The sequence below is a fragment of the Geotrypetes seraphini genome, chromosome 1 (genome assembly GCF_902459505.1).
Source record: "Geotrypetes seraphini chromosome 1, aGeoSer1.1, whole genome shotgun sequence".
NCBI lineage: Eukaryota > Metazoa > Chordata > Amphibia > Gymnophiona > Dermophiidae > Geotrypetes > Geotrypetes seraphini.
In genome coordinates, this window is record NC_047084.1 from 408,891,937 (window position 1) to 408,911,736 (window position 19,800).

The following is a 19,800-nucleotide window of genomic DNA, read 5'->3' on the forward strand; positions in this document are numbered from 1 at the left end:
GATTGCAAGTTGCAGTGTTGGCTCCTATTTTCCAGGTCTCCCATTTTATCAGTCAGTTTGCTTATAGTCGTGCAGCCCCTGGTCGCAATGGATGAGGGACTCTGCTTGCTTCTCCAGGTGCTCTTCAGTATCCCCACTCTCTGGCCCAAGACTGCTATCTTCCTTCAGAGATCCAAAGCCAGGGTTGTGATCTCTGTCTGCACTGCCTTCACATTCAATTTTATTTCTGCCATCCATTCTTTCAATTCTATAAATGTGGCAGACTACAGAGCTTGACCCGTGTCTTTCCCCCGGTCTAGTTCTTCCATGTGCGATTCTGTTTTGCTCTCTGGAGAAGCAATCACTGCCATCTTATTCTGAATGCACCCCTCTGAGGGGTGTTTTGATTAGGCGAACTCTGTAGTTTCGTTGCCATGCATTCACTAGATCGTGTCGCTCAGTGCTCTTGTCGGCAAAGTGCCAAATTCTTGCTGGGGAACAATATAAAAGCTTTTACATGCTAGTAAGCACACGGAGATCTCAACTGAAGCATCCATCTTGGAAGCTGATGTCACTTCCTCCCCTTCTCTTTTACTTTTTTAGTTCAGTACTCTGCTTTTACATCAAAATCAATTTAACTTTTAGACTCTCTGTTAGGGTTTTTATATAAAAAGTGTTTTAGTCTAGATTAGTATTTTAGGTTGCATTTCAGAGCATAAGATGAGATCAGATTAGGGCACAGATAGCAGTTGAGGAATGTATTGTTTAGTGTAACTCCTGTCCATCCACCCCTGGCCTGATCTCTGATTTATAGTTAGTTGTACCAATTAGAAGGCTAAAAAACTAATTAGCTAGTAATTAGCTCTTAAGAAATAGTCTAAGAAATCCTTGGAGGGTAACATACCAATTTCAACATTACAAAATAATAATGAAAATTAAAACATAACTAGTAATCTTAGGGGAACTTAGAGTACATATTCCAACTCCCGTAGCAACCTAACAAATATTAAGATGCAGGCAGCAGTCTAGCAGCAAGATTTGAGGCTATCCAGTTTTTTGCACCGAGTGGGTCACATGATGAGAGGTCTTATGTGTCTGCTGATTGCAAAGAGCTCCTAGCACAGGGAACAGGTCCGATTTCTTGAGGCTAGAATAGCAGACTTGGAGGAGCTGAGGGAGACAGAGAGGTACATAGTAGTGCTGCCCAATTCAGGAAAAGAAATTTTGATTTAATTCAGCCTATTGAATCGATTTTGCGATTCGATTTTCCTGCCCAAATGGGTGTTTTGTTTTGTTTTTCAAACAACCTGGTGGGTTTATTTTATAGTCTCTTCACCCCCTTTGCCCTCTCCTACCCACACTGGCGCTGTGGTGTAAACAAAATAAACAAACAAAAAATACTTTTCCTCTCTCTGTTAAATCCTAGCTCACGTTCCCGGTCTAACACCACCTCTGGCAGGATACACATTTCAAATCTGACATATAGTAATCACAAAATAGAAAATAAAATTATTTTTTCTACCTTTTGTTATCTGTCAAATCATTTTGGTCCCAGGTTCTGGTTGTCTTCTGATAACTCGCTTGCCAGGGTCGCCTTCTTGCTCCATGCTAACCATCCATCTTCCATCTCCGTCCTCCCCTTCCCTTTCCCTTCCCTCCCCCAGAGGTCTGACATCTTTCCTTTTTTTCGTCTCCATCCCCAGATCCACCTTGTCTCAACTACCCTTTCATCCAACATCTCTCCCTCCTTCCCCACCACCCCAGTGTCCACCATCTCTCCCTTTCTCTTTCCAACTACCCTCATATCCAGTATCTCTATCCTCACCCCCCTCTACACCATCCCTTGTGTACAACTTCTCTCCCTTTCTGTTCTTTTCCTCCCTTCATCCCATTGTCCACCATCTATGTCCCTCTGCTCTGTTTTTAGACCCATTATTTCTTCTCCCCCAGTCTGGCATATGCGTGTCTTTTTGACCCCCCCCCTTCCCTCCCTCTGTGTACTTCTACACCAGGTCTGCACACCACCCCTGAAGGCCTGCATTCCCCCCCCCCCGCCAAAGGCCTGCATGTTACCCCCTGGCCTCCTGGTCTTTTACTTAATTCCAGCAGTGGAGCAGCCTGCAGAGAGGATTGCCGGTGCTAGCGATCCTTGCAGGCTGCCATTGGCCTCCGGAGCTGTCTTTCATCTGCCGCGGTCCCACCCCTCGTCTGACATCAGAGACAGGATCGTGGTAGAGGAAACAATAGCTCCGGAGGCTGATGGCAGCCTGCAAGGATCGCTAAAGCACCGGCGATCCTCTCTGCAGGCTGCTCCACTGCTGGAATTAGGTAAATGGATGCGCGGGATGCTAGGGGGAAAGCCGGACACCACAGCACTTCCTGACTGACCCTCGCCCTATATAGCAGGAGCGGCAGCAGCCAGCCAGCAAGAGGCAGCGCTGCCGCTCCTGCTTTAGGGGGCAAGTGGGGAGGGTGAGTCACCAAATCAGGAGGATGATTTTTTTTTTTTTTTAATTGATTCGAATCGATTTACCCAAAGTGAATCGGTGATTCGAATCATGACTCAGGCAGCACTAGTACATAGAAGAGACCTACAGGGACGTTGTAGAAAAGTCCCACCTCCAGTCTTTGTGTGGCCTCAGAGGAGGTCTTCCTAAACGAGAGTATCACCCTGATGAAGTAGGAGGCAATCCTGTAGCTAGGACCTGCTCACCAGGAAATGCAATGTCCTCTCGCACTGAGGATGGGGGCTTCAGGGGCTTCTGCCCAGGAGGGAAGAGTTAGGATGTCCGTTTTAGTGGGAGATTCAGTCATTAGGCATGTAGGTGGCTGGTGGACGTGAGGATTGCTTAGTCACTTGCCTTCGTGGTGCGAAGGTGGCGGACCTCATGCGTCACCTAGATAAGATTTTAGACAGTGCTGAGGATGAACCTTCTTTCTTGGTACATGTGGGTACTAATAGAAACATAGAAATAGAATATGACGGCAGAAAAGGGCCATCGGCCCAACAAGTCTGCCCACTCTAGAACCCTCCCCCCTAAGCACTTCCTCAAAGTGAATCCACATGTTTATCCCATTTTTTCTTAAAATCGAGCAGGTTGCTGGCCTCAACTACCTGAAGTGGAAGATCATTCCAATGATCAACCACCCTTTCAGTAAAGAAATACTTCCTAATATCACCATGAAATCTCCCACCCTTGATTTTTAACGGACGCCCTCTTGTTACCTTAGGTCCTTTAAGGAAAAAGATGTCTTCTTCCTCAATACGGCCAGTAACATATTTGAACGTCTCTATCATGTCTCCCCTCTCTGCGTTCCTTGAGAGAGTATAGCTGCAACTTACCTAGATGTTCTTTATAGGAGAGATCCTTGAGCCCTGATACCATCCTAGTGGCCATTCGCTGAACTGACTCTATTCTCAGCTTATCCTTTTGATAATGTGGCCTCCAAAATTGAACACAATATTCCAGATGAGGTCTCACCATGGACTTGTAAAACGGCATCACAACTTCAGGCTTTTGGCTGACAAAACTTCTTCGGAAGAAACCCAGCATTTGTCTAGCCTTGGATGAAGCTTTCTCCACCTGATTGGCAGTCTTCATATCTTCACTAATGATTACTCCTAGGTCCCATTCTGCCACAGCTTGTTAAGGTTGCACCATTTAGGGTGTAAGTTTTGCATGGGTTTCCACTGCCAAGGTGCATAATCTTACACTTTTTGGCATTAAAACTCAGTTGCCAAATTGTGGACCATTGTTCCAGTAAAAGTAGGTCCTGCGTCATAGCCTTGACTTCATCTCCTACTCACCCAGAGGATTGAACTTCGCACTAGTAGACCATATCATATGGGAACCGTTAATATGGTCAAACCAACCCCTCTCAAACTTCTATCTGAAGCTACCTAAAACTTCTGTTCATAAAACAAACCAGAGAACGCATGTGCCAAAGTGAGGCAAGATCCCAGCAGAGACCTTTTGGGAGGAAATCATGGTCCATCTACCCCCTGATGATGACTGTGCAGTTATGACAACCTTCGACATCTATCAGGACTGCCACATCCAATGGAGAAGAAAGATAAAACAATACCAACAGGCTGCATCAGAAGCCAAGAAGACATATGGAGCCATGCAAAAGTTTTGCATCACCTCCGAGTAATACATTGTTCCATCTTTCTTACTAGATCACAGCAATATTTCTGATGCCTACTGCTACATATAATATACTGACGTGTTCAGAATTTTATGCTCTATCACCCTGTACATTTTAAATTGATTTAGGACTTCAGATTTAAGAATTGTAATGCATAAACTGTGGAATGTCAAAAATATTGATATTTTGCGTCAAAACCGGATCAAAATGGTCCAATCAGATCACTCTGTTTTCAACCAATGGAGTTTGTTTTGGGAACCAATCACAGCACAGCATTCACACGCATATATGGTGAAGCGGGAAAATCAGTTTTCATAACTGACTGCTACTCCAGTGACAGCATAATCGCAACATGGGAAAAGTTAGAAATCTTTCAAAAGAATGACGTGTGACAGTGGTTGTACTTAATGAAGAAGGCTATTCAAGCCGGCAAATTGCAGTCATACGCTTGCTCAGTAAGAAAAAGAGACAGGAAAAGTGACTGACAGGGCTTGAAGTGGAAGACCACACAAATCCACTCTGCAAGAGGTCACATCACTAGAATTGTCAGCCAATTGGCAGGAAATGTGTTCAATGAACATATCTGCCTCAAAAGTACGTCGGCAGTGCCTGGAGTTTGACCTATGTGGCTGTAGAACAAGGATTTCCCCAATGAGTATGCATGAGATCTATTAGCATACAATGAAAGCAGTGCATGCAAATAGATCTCATGCATATTCATTGGGGAAATCCTGAAAACCCGACTGAATTGCGGCCCTCGAGGAGGACACCCCTGCTGTAGAGCAAGAAAGAAGCCATTAATAACAGCAATGCAAAGAAAGCAATGGATTGAGTGAGCCAGAAAGTACATCATGTGGACTCCAGAGGTGTGGGAAAACATTCTCTTCAGCGATGAGAGTACTTTCTGTATGCTAGGAGGCCAGTGCAACACATTTTATTTAAGAATGAAGCTTTCAAATCACAGTGTCTGGACTTCACTATAAAGCATCTGACAAAAATCATGGTCTAGGGCTGTATGTCAGCCAATGGCACTGGACGCTTTCAGGTGATTGATGGCATGATGAACAGTGAAAAGTATCTCTCCACTTTGCAAAACATAATGGTTCTGTCTGCAAGGAGTCTCTTCCAGAGTGACTTCCACTTCCAGGATGACAATGCACCCTGTCATCGGGCAAAGATGGTGACAAAGTGGATGACATTGAGCCATATTCAGTGACTGGAATGGCCAGGGCAGTCACCAAATCTCAATCCAATTGAGAATTTATGGAATAATCTTGCTGTCAAGGTATTCAGAAAACACCCAAAAGCAAAGGTTGAGTTAATTGAAGCACTGATTAATGCTTGGCACCATGTTGTACAGCCAGAAGAACTTCGAAAATTGGTTCACTCCATGCTGTAAGCTTGTTATCAAGAACAAAGGCTGGCCCACATGTTATTAGAATAGCAGAAAACTACCAGCCCTTTTGAGGGCTACCTCCTCTTGAAGGGGGTAACAGTTAAAATACAAATAAACTTAGTATGTACTGAAATAGCTAATGTAATCCATTTATGAAATATTGACATTTTTTTACATTCTGTAATTTATGCATTATAAGTCTTAAATCTGAAGTCCTAAATCAATTTAAAATGTGCAGGGTGATAGAGCATAAAATTCTGAACATGTCAGTATATAATATGCAGCAGTAGGCATCAGAAATATTGCTGTGATCAGTAAGAAAGATGGAACAATGTATTACTTGGAGGTGATGCAAAACTTTTGCACAGCTCTGTACTATGAAAACCTCATAAATCAGACTGAAAACTCCACCAAAACCCTCTTCAAGATCTTCAACTCTTTAACGTCAACACAAGCTATCTGCAATGGCTCAGCCTCAAACTAACTGGACGCAAAGAACCTGGGCAGTGAGAGAATTCTTCACACACTCCTTGGAAGATAGTGTCGGTCAGGACCAAATATTCCACACAGTTGAGGAAGGCATACCTGCAGACAGATGCTGGTTAGACTTCTCCCCAGTCACAACCAAAGAAATATCAAAACTGGCTAATGAGGCTCTCAAAGAAACTATCCAGCCTAGACATATGCCCAGCAAAACTGCTGCACCAGGCATCCCTCCCCTGCCTTCTCTGGCTGACAGCCCTGGTCAACACCTGCTTGTGCAATGGCATCTACCCCAATGCAATATCTGTAATCACACTGACACCTATACAGAAAGCGCAAGGTCTAGACTTAGCTAGGATCAAAAGTGTCAGACCCATAGCCGGAATACCCTGGCTGGCAAAACTATTGGAATTTTGTGTTAACTTGCAGCTCTCTAACTTCATTAACTAATGGGGTGGATTCCACAGCACACAGTATGGCTTCAGATCCAAGCACAGCACTGAAACGCTACTGCTGGAACTAACTTCAACAGCCAAATACTACCTGAGTAAGGGTAAGGAGTTGGTCATGATGCAGTTCGACATATAAGCTGCCTTCAACACTGTGGACCTCTCATTCTTGCTCCTGAGATTGGATAAACTGGGCATACAAGGAACTGTCCTCAGCTGTTTCTCACGGTTCCTGAAGTACAGGTCTTATGAAGTATGGCAGAACGGCCAAAGATCCCAGAATTGGATACCCCCTGTAGGGTCCCATAAGGTTCCCCGCTCTCACCCTCCCTATTCAACATCTACCTAAGTGCAGTGGGCAATAGTCTCCCCTTCCCTCATTCAAACATCTTCTCCTATGCGGATGACATTTTCATACTTTGCGCTACCAAAGACTCTTTGGAAGACACTTTGTTTGCACCTCATTAAAGCTGCGATTGAAAGTCTGAGTACCTGGGCCCACAACAACTTCCTTAAAATCAACAAACAAAAGACCAGGATACTCTGGTTCGGCAACTATAGTCAGCTACCTTGCAAGGAATTAGGGCTACCTACAGGTACTAGGAGTCACACTAGACTCTTCTCTATCATTCAAAAGTCAGATCGCCTCTGTAGCAAAGAAATTTTTCTTCAGACTGAGACAACTGAAAACAATTAGACCGACCCTGTCTCAAAGTAGCTTTAGGAAGGTAATGCAAGCCATCTTGCTGCCCCATCTAGACTATTGCACCACAGAGAGAGAACTAAAATGCATGTAGGTGCTACAAAACACAGCAGCAAAGCTGATCTTTCAATCACACTGCTTCGAGAGGGCTAGCCCATTGCTACTCAAGTTACACTGGCTTGTCCAAGAAAAAAATAATCCACTATAAGTTATTCTTCAGAGAAAACTCTGGCCAACTAATGGCCAGCATTCCAGTCTCACATGCCTTCCTTAACCCAAGGACCACATAGTGCTTTAATATACCATTTCCGTCCTCCCAAGGAGTATGGAGGAAAAGTATGTTCAACTCCACCTACGAGTTCCTAGGACCACATATCTGGAACAACCTACCTGCTTATCTATGACAACTACCTACACATTGCCAGCTCAGGAAAAGACTAAAAACATATCTCCTCCCCCAGTAGACTCAACATTTTCCCAGCCTCTTCATCTCAAAGATTGTCATCTCCTAACTAATCTGACAATATTAATCTCACGTCATACAATGTAACCCTTCTTGCTGTAAGCTGCAATGATTTCCTGTTGAAAATTGCAGGATATAAGAAATTGTATTTTAAGTTAAAATCCAGAGCCTCCAGGGTTGCATTTTCAGAAGTGCTTCTATTCCACGTGCAGGACCTAAGAAACAGGCGGAGCTCTGAAGTCTCAATGTGTGGATGAGATTTGGAGTAGGGAGGAGGGTTTTAGATTTGTTAGGAACTGGGTGACATACTGGGGCATGGGGAGCCTGTTCCGCAAAAATGGACTCCACCTTAACTGGGGTGGAACCAAGAAAAGGGAAGAGCAGTTTTAAACTAGAAACTGGGGGTAGGCCGACAATCGCTCAAAAGAGCATGGTTCGGGACAAGGTATCTTTTAAATTCTTTATTCATTTTTAAACTTTCATCAAGTGTACAAAATTCATAATAAACACAATTAATCTGAGCACTTGAACATATTATCATTACAATCTATAAATACAATGTAACCCTCTCCCCACCCTCCCTCAAAGTCCATTATTCATTATAAAATCATAAACTTGAAACCCTCCCCCCACCCAATACTATAAGGTGTAAAATTAATAGAAAAATGGCATTTAATCATGACAAAAAGATGTTAATGGCTCCCATATTTTAATAAAATTTTTATAATTTCCATTCTGTACTGCTAATGATCTCTCCATTCTATATATGTGACATAATGAATTCCACCAAAACTTAAAATTAAGCCTACTACGATCTTTCCAGTTATTAGTAATATGTTGGATGGCAACTCCAGTCATGATCATTAACAGTTTATTATTACTTGATGATATCTGACTCTTTTTTCTCATGGACATTCCAAATATCACAGTATCATAAGATAACGCTACATGGTTTTCCAATAAACAATTTATTTGATCCCAGATTGATTTCCAAAAGGCTAAGATATGGGGACAGTAAAACAAAGGACAAGGTATCTTTAAAAGATATCATCATAAAAGGGAAAATGGAGCATCCCAATAGTGAGATTCTAATACAGGCCACAGTAGACCAGGTTTCCTTAAATACAGAGCAGGCTGATCTTTAAAGATTGCAAATTATCTATGCCAACTGCTAAGCAAATTGTAAATAGATATGATAAACATTATTTGAAATGTCTGTATGCAAATGCAAGAAGCCTAAGAAACAAGATGGGAGAGTTATATATTGCACTAAATGAAAAGCTAGATATAAAAATAATTTCTGAGACCTGGTGGAAGGAAGATAACCAATGGGACACTGTTATACCAGGGTACAGGCTATATCATAGTGATAGGGTTATGGTTTATGGTTTATTAATCTTGTTATACTGCTCATTCATTTCACTGGTCCAAGCGGTTTACAGAATATAATAAAAGAAAAATAAAATAAATATAAAAAAAGAACTCCATTATTAGATAATATAGTCCTGGCCCATATAAACAGCAAACATACTAAAAAACATTCATTCTTAAAAAAAAAAAAAACTCCATTGTTGAGCAGAATAAATCTAACCATACAAACACCAACCATACCAAACACCAACCATACCTAAATAAAATCATAAAAATACCATTGAACTTTAAAATTTCACCAAACTGCTGACTGAAGATATAGAACATTTAGAATATGTGAGTAATATCGGATTGATTTAAATCTTGCCGAATGCTTCTTTTAAAAAAACCTCTTTTTTAACATAATTTTGAAGGATTTTCAATTTGCTTCCAGTCTCAATTCTCGTGGCATACCATTCTATTATCTTGAATAGATCTCACAGTTCTTTTTTTATTATTATTTATTCTTTGTTGAATTTTCATTTTTTATGATAATACAATCATATTCGAAATAAACAGTTTTCACCACAAATCAAATTATATTGAAACTAGTCTTTTAGCCCGTTACATTAACGGTGCTAGAATATGTCATTTCCCTCCCCCCCCTTCCCTGTGCAGCAGCCACAGCAGCATTTCCTCCCCCTCAATTTCCCTGTGCAGCAGCATTTTCCCTCCCCCACCCCACTTCCCTGTGCAGCAACAGCAGCAGTATTTCCCTCCCCTTCCACTTCTTTGTGCAGCAGCAGCGGTATTTTCCTTCCCCTCCAGGTCCCTGTGCAGCAGAAGCAGCATTTATTTCCCCCCCCTTCTCTTCTCTTCCCGCAGTCTGGCCTGCTCCTTTATTCCCTTGTCGGCTTCCCTCTTCCCTTCCTGCGTTCTGGCCTGCTCCGTTATTCCCTTGTCGGCCCCTTCCCGCGGTCTGACCTGCTCCGTTATTGCCTTGTCGGAGTTTATTTTTAAGTTTAAAGGTGCCGGGTCGGCTCCTCTCACGATTCCCACCTGTGTCGGAAGCCTTCTCTGACGCAGGTGTGGTTCGTGAGAGGAGCTGCTGCGGCAGCTTTTAATTTAAAAATAAACTTCGGCAGTAAGGCCGTATTTCCTGGCTTGAGGAGGTAGAGAGCAGGTACGGCCATATTTCTGGCTTGAGGAGGTGGAGAGCAGGGAGTCCAGCGCTTTTCATTGTCTCTTGTCGGCCACTGGCACAGCTATGTGCACATGCGCACTTTTGCCAGCCAAGGACCCATGGATCGATCATGCACGCTTAGCGTTTTATTATAGTAGATAATATTAGAAACATAAAATAACATTGTTTCAACTGTTATTTAGTCCACAGTCACTGGAGAAGGGGTTTGAACATAATCGAAGATAGTTTACCCAAACACTTATTAGGAAAAAAAAGACGGGTACCTAAATTGATCCCAACCTACTAACTTAGAACTTATTCCTGAATACTGAAAGGGGTACTTGCAGATCTCACCTCATGTTCTAAAATAAATCTCGTCAAATTGTGCGGATTCAAAGAAAATATATCTAGTTCCCTTAAAATTAACAAGACATTTACATGGGAATCTTAATACAAAAGTTGCACCCATTTTTAAAACCTGGGGTCTCAAAAGCAAAAATTATTTCCTTTTTTTATGTTACTCTGGAAACATCTGGATACATTCTTATTAAAACATCTTTATATTTAAAAAACAACTTCAATAACTCGAAAGGGTCCAGAAAAGAGCGACTAAGATGGTTAAGGGGCTGGAGGAGTTGCCGTACAGTGAAAGATTAGAGAAACTGGGCCTCTTCTCCCTTGAGCAGAGGAGATTGAGAGGGGACATGATCGAAACATTCAAGGTACTAAAGGGAATAAACTTAGTAGATAAGGACAGGCTGTTCACCCTCTCCAAGGTAGGGAGAACGAGAGAGCACTCTCTAAAATTGAAAGGGGATAGATTCCGTACGAACATAAGGAAGTTCTTCTTCACTCAGAGAGTGGTGGAAAACTGGAATGCTCTTCTGGAGTCTGTCATAGGGGAAAACACCCTCCAGGAATTCAAGACAAAATTAGACAAGTTCCTGCTGAACCGGAACATACGCAGGTAGGGCTAGTCTCAGGGCGCTGGTCTTTGACCAGAAGGCCGCCGCGTGAGCGGACTGCTGGGCATGATGGACCACAGGTCTGACCCAGCAGTGGCAATTCTTATGTTCTTAACCATTGGGCAATTACTGTGAGTCCTTCTTTCAGAGGATTCAAATCTAAATGAATTGGATCAATTTTAGCAACTAATCAGTGGAGGCGTAGAGTGTTAAGAAAGGCCTTGAATCGAATAGATTGAAATTTCTACAGGAGCAGAAACATACTTTGGAATCACTATGGGTAGAAATTCCATGTGTAAGGTGGAAAAGGATAGTGATAGAGTGCACTACTGTCCGCCTGATTGAGATAAACGGACAGATGCTGAAATGTTATCAGAAATTGGGGAGGCTAACAAACTGGGTAACACAATAATAATGGGTGATTTCAACTACCCCTATATTGACTGGGTGAATGTAACATCAGGGCATGCTAGGGAGATAAAATTCCATGATGAAATCAAGGACAGCTTTATGGAGCAGCTAATGTAGGAACCAACAAGAGGTGAAGCAATCCTAGATCTAGTTCTTATTGGAACACATGAATTAGTGCATGAGTCACTTGACAACAGTGATCACAAAATGATCAGATTAGATATAATCCCTGGAATACGTTTTCATAGGAAATCCAATACAACAGCATTTAACTTTAAGAAAAAGGTGACTATGATAACATGAGGAGAATTGTACAAAAGAAACTTAGAGGTGTAGCTGCAAAGAACAAAAATGTACATCATGCGCAGACTAGATATATTCCATGTTTTAAAAAAGGAGGAAGGAAGACCAAACGGCAGCTGGCATGGTTAATGAGTGAAGTGAAGGAAGGTAGTAGAGCTAAAAGAGAGTCCTTCAGAAAGTGGAATAAGGATCTTACTGAAAATAATTGTAAACAGCACAAGGAATGTCAAGTCAATTGTAAGGCGCTAATAAGGAAGACGGAGAGATCTTGAAAAGAAGATCGCGCTGGAAGCAAAAACACACAGTAAAAACTTTTTTAGGTATATTAAAAGCAAGAAGCCAGGAAGAGAATTGGGTGGACTCCTAGAAGACCGAGGGATAAAAGGGGCTCTCAGGGAAGACAAGGCCATAGTGGAGAGATTAAATTGATCCTTTGCCTCGGTCTTCACTGAGGAAGATGTGGGTGAATTACCAGTTCCAGAAATGATAATTCAATTCTGTTGAATCAAAGAAATTCAAACAAATCTCTGTAACGCTGGATGATGTAATGGGTCAATTTGACTAATTGAACAGCAGCAAATCGCCTGGACCAAATGATAGAATTGAAAAATGAACTGGCATAGCTATTAGACTGGAGGGTGACCAACGTGACACTGATTTTTAAAAAGGGTTCAAGAGGTGATCCGGGAAATTATAGACCAGTGAGTCTGATGTCCAGTGTTGGTTGAAATGGTAGAGACTATTATAAAGAATAAAATGACATAACATATAAATAAGCATAGATTAATGAGAGAAAGCCAACAGGGATTTAGTGAAGGGAAATCTTGCCTGACCAATCTACTGCATTTCTTTGGATAAAGGTGAGCAGGCTGATATTGTGTGTTTGGATTTTCAAAAGGCATTTGACAAAGTACCTCATGAAAGACTTCCTGAGGAAATTAAAAGGTCATGGGATAGGAGGTAATCTCCTATTATGGATTAAGAACTGGTTGAAAGACAGAAAACAAGAGAGTAGGTTTAAATGTTAATCTTCTCAATGGAGAAGGGTAAATAGTGGGGTTCAAAAACAATGTATATAGGATAAAGAGAGATCAATCATAAATCCACAAAAATACCTCCCTTGTATTCAATTTTCAAATTCTTAATTAGAAACAGTGATGAAGTTTTCTTATATCGGACTTATCTCCACTAATCACACATTTAAAGTTCTTTATAGAGGAGAGGCCTGAGATCCTCGTGCGTTGCCAGTGATTAGCTATACAACAGCACTAGATAGGGAACTAGCCTCATTGGCACTCTCCCCCTCCTGCCTAATTTTAAGATGATGTATATAAAAAACTAAAAAAAACCTGATAATGAACTTAACTTCAATTAGGCAGGGAGTTCTTATGAGTTCTTATATCTCTCAGCTTCTGTTTTCTTTGCTGCGGTCCGTTCATGCCAACGTAAAGCTAGCTGGCATTTCGCTGTATGGCTGCGTCAGGGCAGTGGACTCCTGTGAAAATAATGCAAAAAACAGTGCTATTAGAGTAAGACCAATGCCAGAATACTCCTCTCCGTACTTCTACTTACTCGACGAATGTATGAACGCTCAAAATTGCAAAGATGACCGCCGCTTTGAACTGCCCAGTTTTATACTACTAACATATGACATCACATGGGAGGAGCCTGATTGCAAAATCCAATGGTCTGAAAGGGCTTGCACCTCCTATTCTTTGAATGGGAAACTGATGATCACTGTGTTAAAATGTCATTAGCCATCACTGGCAACGCACGGGGATCTGAGGCCTCTCCTCTATAAAGAACTTTAAATGTGTGATTAGTGGAGATAAGTCTGATATGAGAAAACTTCATCACTGTTTCTAATTAAGAATTTGAAAATTGAATACAAGGGAGGTATTTTTGTGGATAAATAGTGGGGTTCCCCAGGGGTCTGTGCTGGGACCACTGCTTCTAACATATTTATCAGTGAACTAGAGATGGGAATAACGAGAATTAAATTTGCTGATGACACAAAGTTGTTAAATCACAAAAGGATTGTGAAAAATTGCAAGAAGACCTTGCGAGACTGGCATCAAAATGTCAGATGATGTTTAATATGAGCAAATGCAAAAGTGATGCATATGGGAAAGAGGAACCCGAACTAGAGCTACCTGATGCTGGGTTCTATGTTAGGAGTCACTGCCCAGGAAAAGAATCTAGGTTGTTGAAGTTACATTGAAACCCTCAGCTCAATGTGCGGCAGCGGTAGTGGCTAAGAAAGCAAATGGAATGTTAGGAATTATCAGAAGAGTAATGGAAAACAAAGATGAAAATGTTTTAATGCCCTTGTATTGCTCTATGGTATAGCCACACCTCAAATACTGTGTGCAATTCTGGTTGCCATATCTAAAAAAAGATAAAGCGCAATTAGCAAAGGTACAGAGAAGGGTGATGAAAATGATAAGATGGATGGGATGACTTTCCTATGAAGAAAGGCTAAAGCAGCTAGGTCTCTTCAGCTTGGAGAAGAGATGGCTCATGGGGGAATATTATAGATGTCTATAAAATAATGAGTGGAGTGGAAAGGGTGACTCGTTTGTTCACGCTTTCCAGGAATTAAAGATAGAGACTTCATGTTCCTTTGCTACACAGTGCCTGCATATGAGTAGCACAAGGGCACAGACCACCTGTTTTACTTCTCTCAAGACATTACCAAAATGCTCACAGACCATTGGGGGAGGTCCTGGAGGGGCCCCTTCAGGTGGCCAAAGCCAGGCCAAAGCTCTATCCAAAGGATGCTGAATTTAATTGGATTCATTGGTGGTGCAGGTTACAAAGCATTCCTCCATCCCTAATGAAGGCTGTGTGGTATTAAGGGATACCCAGGACCGCAGGCTAGATTTTGTTCATAAGAAGCTCTTAGAGGCTGAAGCCTCAGGTTTAAAAGTAGCTGCAGAGGTATCTTTTGTCACCTGGTCTTGCCACTCAAAGTTGCGCCATGCCCCTGACCCCACCCCCATAATAATAGTACTAATTGTAGCGCAATTTCTTCCATCCATTTTTCATATACACACAATATAATCTTATTAATATATAATGGTAACCACAAAATAAAAAAAAAACCACAAAGCACACTGTACGAAGAGAAAATGTTAATTTTCTATAGTTGTTACTGATTGCATATTTTAAAGTCATCTGCCTTGACCTCTTTGAAACCCCCCTCCCCCAAATATAAATGATAATTATCATTTATATTCAGGGGTTTTTTCAAAGAGGTCAAGGCAGATGATTTTAAAATATGCAATCAGTAACAACTATAGAAAAATAGACAAATATAAAGCAAAATATAGACAGCAGATATAAATTCACAAAACTGACACATTAAAATTATTTTTCCTACCTTGGTTGTCTGGTGATTTCATGAGTCTCTGGTTGCATTTCCAATATTTATTTATTTCTGCCTCCTGCACACTTCCTCTCCTCCGGACCCCATTCCCTTCCCCAACCAACATCTTTCTCTCTCTGCCCCTCCATGAGTCCAACTTTTCTTTCTCTCTCCTCCACCCCTATTGGCAATATGTGTCTCTCTGTCTCTCTCTCTGTCTCTCTCTCTTTCTCTCTCCCCGTCTCTCTCTCTCTGTCTCTCTCTCTCTTTCTCTCTCTCTCTTCCCGTCTCTCCCTTTCTCTCTCTCTCCATCTCTCTCTCTCTCTCCCCGTCTCTCCCTTTCTCTCTCTCCCTCTCTCTTTCTCTCTCTCTCTCTCTCTCCGTCTCTCCCTCTCTCTCTCTCCGTCTCTCCCTTTCTCTCTCTCCCTCTCTCTTTCTCTCTCTCCCTCTCTCTTTCTCTCCTTCTCTCTCTCTCCGTCTCTCTGTCTCTCTCTCCCTCTCTCTCTCTCTCTCTCCCTCCCTCTCTCTCTCTCCCTCTCTCTCTGTCTGTCTGTCTCTGTCTGTCTGTCTCTGTCTGTCTCTTCCCCCCGTCTCTCTCTCTCGCTCTCTCTCTATCTTGAGAGATCCAGGCATATCTCCCATTCCTTCTACTGCCACATACAACATGTCTCCCTCTCTCATCCCCTGGATTATGTGCAGCATTTTTCACCACTGCCCACCAGCCCCATGCCCATTTCTCCTTCTATCACCCCTCTCTAGCACAATGCCACATTTCTCCTTCCATCACTATGTCCAACATTCCTTCCCCTTCAATCTGCCCTCTCCACCACCATATCAGACATTTCTCCCTCTCATCCTTCTATTCCCAGTGCATCTCTACCTCACTCCTCTTTCTCTCTCTGCCCAAATTCCCTTACTTCCTTCTCCATGTGCACCATCTCTCACGCACACACTCATGCCCTTCAATTCTCCCTTTCTATTCCCTCCCTCCTATGTCCCAAGTTAGTGCTCCATGTGTTGAGTTCGCGATTGGCTGTCCTGGAACCTTCTCTCCGACGTCAGAATTGATGTCGGGGGAAGGCTTGTCAGCCAGCTGCGTGCAGCATGTGAGTCGCTGCACATTCCGTGTCCCATCCCTGTGTGGAGTTGCTGCTGGGGGGGGAGGGTAGAGCATGTCAGCTCCGGCTTGGTGGCAGGGTCAGATTGGGGGGGTGAGGGGTGGTCCAGTGGGCAGACAGGGAGGCAGGGAAGGATCCCCAGTGGCAGCGGCTTCAGCAGGAGGCAGGGAGGGATCCCTGGCAGCAGCCAGGCCGTGTACCCCAAAGGTACGCGTAACATGTGTTGAGAAACATTGCTCTATATGACCTTTTCAGAGTCTTAAGCAAAATGTCTGCTTATTCCATTTCTGCCTACAAAATGTCTGCTTATTCCATTTCTGCCTATGAATCAGACAGGGGATAGGGATTCCTTCTCCAAGGTGACCTTGAGTAAATTACAATTAAAGGGACATTTACTCTATAGGAAAGTCTGAATAATCTTATGGTGAGTGTGCAGAATTGCAAGCCAAAGTCTTTACTGGATGGCAGACCTCCAGCCCCTAGGGGGTCATGTTGCGGTAATTTTTGGGTCTTCAGATGATATTGCCTATTATCTGGAGGGCCTTTGGGCCAGAAACCTTTTCAAGGCTCCAGACAAAGTTTCAGAGGGGCCAGGTGCCCTCAGGATCCTGCTCTGCCACAACTCCCAAGAAGCAGTTATGATGCCGAGCCTCCACACATTGGAGGGAGGTTATCGGCTTATTTGGGAGCATGGGTGGAGATCCCCACAGATTGTGGGGTGGTGGACATTATATAGGAGGGGGTACAAGCTTGAGTTTTCATCCCCTCCCAGACCATTTTTCTAGATTTTCTGGCTGGGAATCCAGGCATCTCTCTCACCCCGTCTACTGCCACATCCAACATTTCTCCCTGTCTCATCCCACGAATCATGTGCTATACCTTTCACCTGTCCACCAGCCTCATGCCCAACATTTCTCCTTCTATCACCCCTCTCCAGCACTATGCCACATCTTTCCCTCATATCCAACATTTCTCCCTCTCATCTTTCTCTTTTCCATGCATCTCTACCTCGCCCCTCTTCTTCCCTGTGCCCAACAATTTTCCTCTTTCTTCCTTTTCCCATGTGCACCATCTCTTTCCCTCTCGGTCATACACTCTTGCCCAACACTTCACGTTTATTTGGTGGCTCTTGGTGCTTGAGTACTAACTGTAGGTGGAGCTAGGGAGGTTAATGAAGTACAATAGAGACACAGAAAGAAAATCCAGAGTGGATTTTTTCTGGAGATTGGCATGCGGCCATAGGGGCACAACCCACATGTCTAGAATGTCTCGCCTATCTACTGGAAAAGAGCTTACCAGAGTAAGTACATAATCTCTTTGTATCTGCCATCATTTTCTATGTTTATAATGTGTGCTATTTGCTGCCCAGACCTGTGGGAAGTAGGGGGGAGGGGCGATACTTTGGATGCAGTTGCACTGTATATGTGTGTGTTATAAAATTCACAAGCAAATGCTTATGGTACATGCACATATTTACATCAAATACATGCATCGGCATTTTTGTGCTGTTGGGGCTGCTTCTGGAGCCTGTTCTATATAGATACATGGGTGTTTTATAAGATAGGTACTTTTTGACTTTCACACTTAGTCATCTTGTTTTAAAATCAGATCTTTTGTCAATATCTCACCAATTTCCTCTTGCACTGGTCAGTTTCGTGCAAGATCTAATCAGTCTCATACCCAAATGCACACATTTCACAGGTCTGCATAGATAGTATAGATTTATAATTGCAACCAAATCCTAGCAAACTGTGTATGTGATAAAACTCAATTTTTTGTTAATTTAATTCTTACCTAGGCCTTGGGAGTATTATATACTTGAATATAAATGATTTGAATATAAACCAAGGGTTTATGTTCAAATGCCCTGCCAGGTTCTGCACCCAGCCCCCCTCTGTTCATCCCTCCCTGCCCTGCCAGGCTCTGCGCTCAGCCCCCTGCCCTCTACTTCCCCTACCCTGCCAGGCTCTGCGCCTTGTCCCCCCTCCCTCCCTTGATTCCTTGCAGACTTTTCTCAGGGCCTGCCATAAGCCCTGGTGGTCTAGCAGTGAGCCGGGAAAGGAGAGATCCCTTCTGCCTATGTCCCAGCCAATTCTAAAACATCCACCTCCCAGACCTCTAGAAAGACTACCTTGAAAAACCTGGTGAACTCCAGCTTGGATGGGGCAGGATTGAAGGAAGATCGCTCCTGCCCCAGTTCACCTCTGGACCACTACGGCTTTCAAGATAGGCATTCTAGAGGTCTGGGAGGTGAAATATTTGAGTCGGCCAGGACAGGAGGTGGGAGAGATCCCTTCTGTCCCCACTCACCGCTAGATCACAAGGACATGGCAGGCCAGGTGGAGGCCTGCAACAGGTCCAGGAAAGGGGGGGGGGTGAGTGGGCACCAAGTGGAATATAAACAAACACCCCCATTTTGGGCCTTTTTTTGGGCCCAAAAATCTCAGTGTATATACGGCATCTGTGTGTTAACATGCATATAGCTCCTACCTATACAGTTCTGGAATGATCTAAAAGCTCAGTGTAAACTGTTGTAGAGACATAAATGATAACACATAACAAAAATAGAAAGATCCTAATAGTACAAAACATACAGAACTACCAAAAAAAAAGCTCAATAAGCCTTCAGAAAAGGGACATGGAACACTTTTATTCAGTTGACCCAACACGGCCTGTGTTTCTGCCAAAGGCCTACCTAGGGGTCAGTTTGTCCACTCTAAACAAAATCTCATATAGTAAATCTGTGGAAATACCTCTATCGAGCGATCCTCACTTGTGGGTGAATATTAAAAAATTCAATGTCATGGTAATAAAGCCAGCATGCTTCAAGTAGTAGAAAAAAAAAAAAAAGCCAGACTGTTGCAAGAAAGTAGATGTTTAGAGATTCATTACAGACAGCTTCAGGCTTGTATAATTTTGCCATGCCAATAACTTGCATTTAAAGTTTTTTTAAATTTTTGTAGGTATGTGTTCTTTTTGGATCCTTGCAATATAGACCTGGTACATCAAAAGATCAAGTCTATTGCCCTGTGTGTGTCGGCATGCCCAAAAGAAGAGTTAAAAACATTAACTGATGTCCAGAAGTTCGCAGAAACTAATGGTGAGAGAAAAAATGGTTGCTGTTTGGTTAAATCTTTATGCCAAGTCAAGTGTATTTTTAGTATTTACCTGGGTAAGCTGAATTTTGGAGCAGATATTTCTTTTTTGCTAAAATGATGATAGTACTAAACCAGTATAGAAAGGACTGGCTTGTGGGTTTATATGGCATTCCTTAGCACCAGCAGCAGATAAATCCAGAGACCAGTGGGATAGCATACATCTACCAGCAGGTGGAGATAGAGAAACTGATTAACAGGTAGTCCAATTGGCTGGCATGCCTCTTGTATCTTCAGTATGCTCTATCTCCCAGCAGGTGATGGTCGCTATTCAACTAGCTCCCGGATTCTGGCTGTGTCTGGAACCTTGTTTTTCCTGTTGAGAT

At 42.7% G+C, this 19,800-nt stretch overlaps 1 protein-coding gene across 5 annotated transcripts in view; it reads left to right on the forward strand.

The window, feature by feature from the left end:
* SLC44A1 (solute carrier family 44 member 1) overlaps positions 1-19,800 on the forward strand; it is a 269,831-nt gene that overhangs the window by 139,327 nt on the left and 110,704 nt on the right. For all 5 annotated transcript variants that reach the window (XM_033918433.1, XM_033918422.1, XM_033918450.1 and 2 more), the window contains exon 4: positions 19,283-19,419. In XM_033918433.1, coding sequence (XP_033774324.1) covers positions 19,283-19,419 — 137 coding nt within the window. The remainder of the gene's footprint in view (positions 1-19,282; positions 19,420-19,800) is intronic.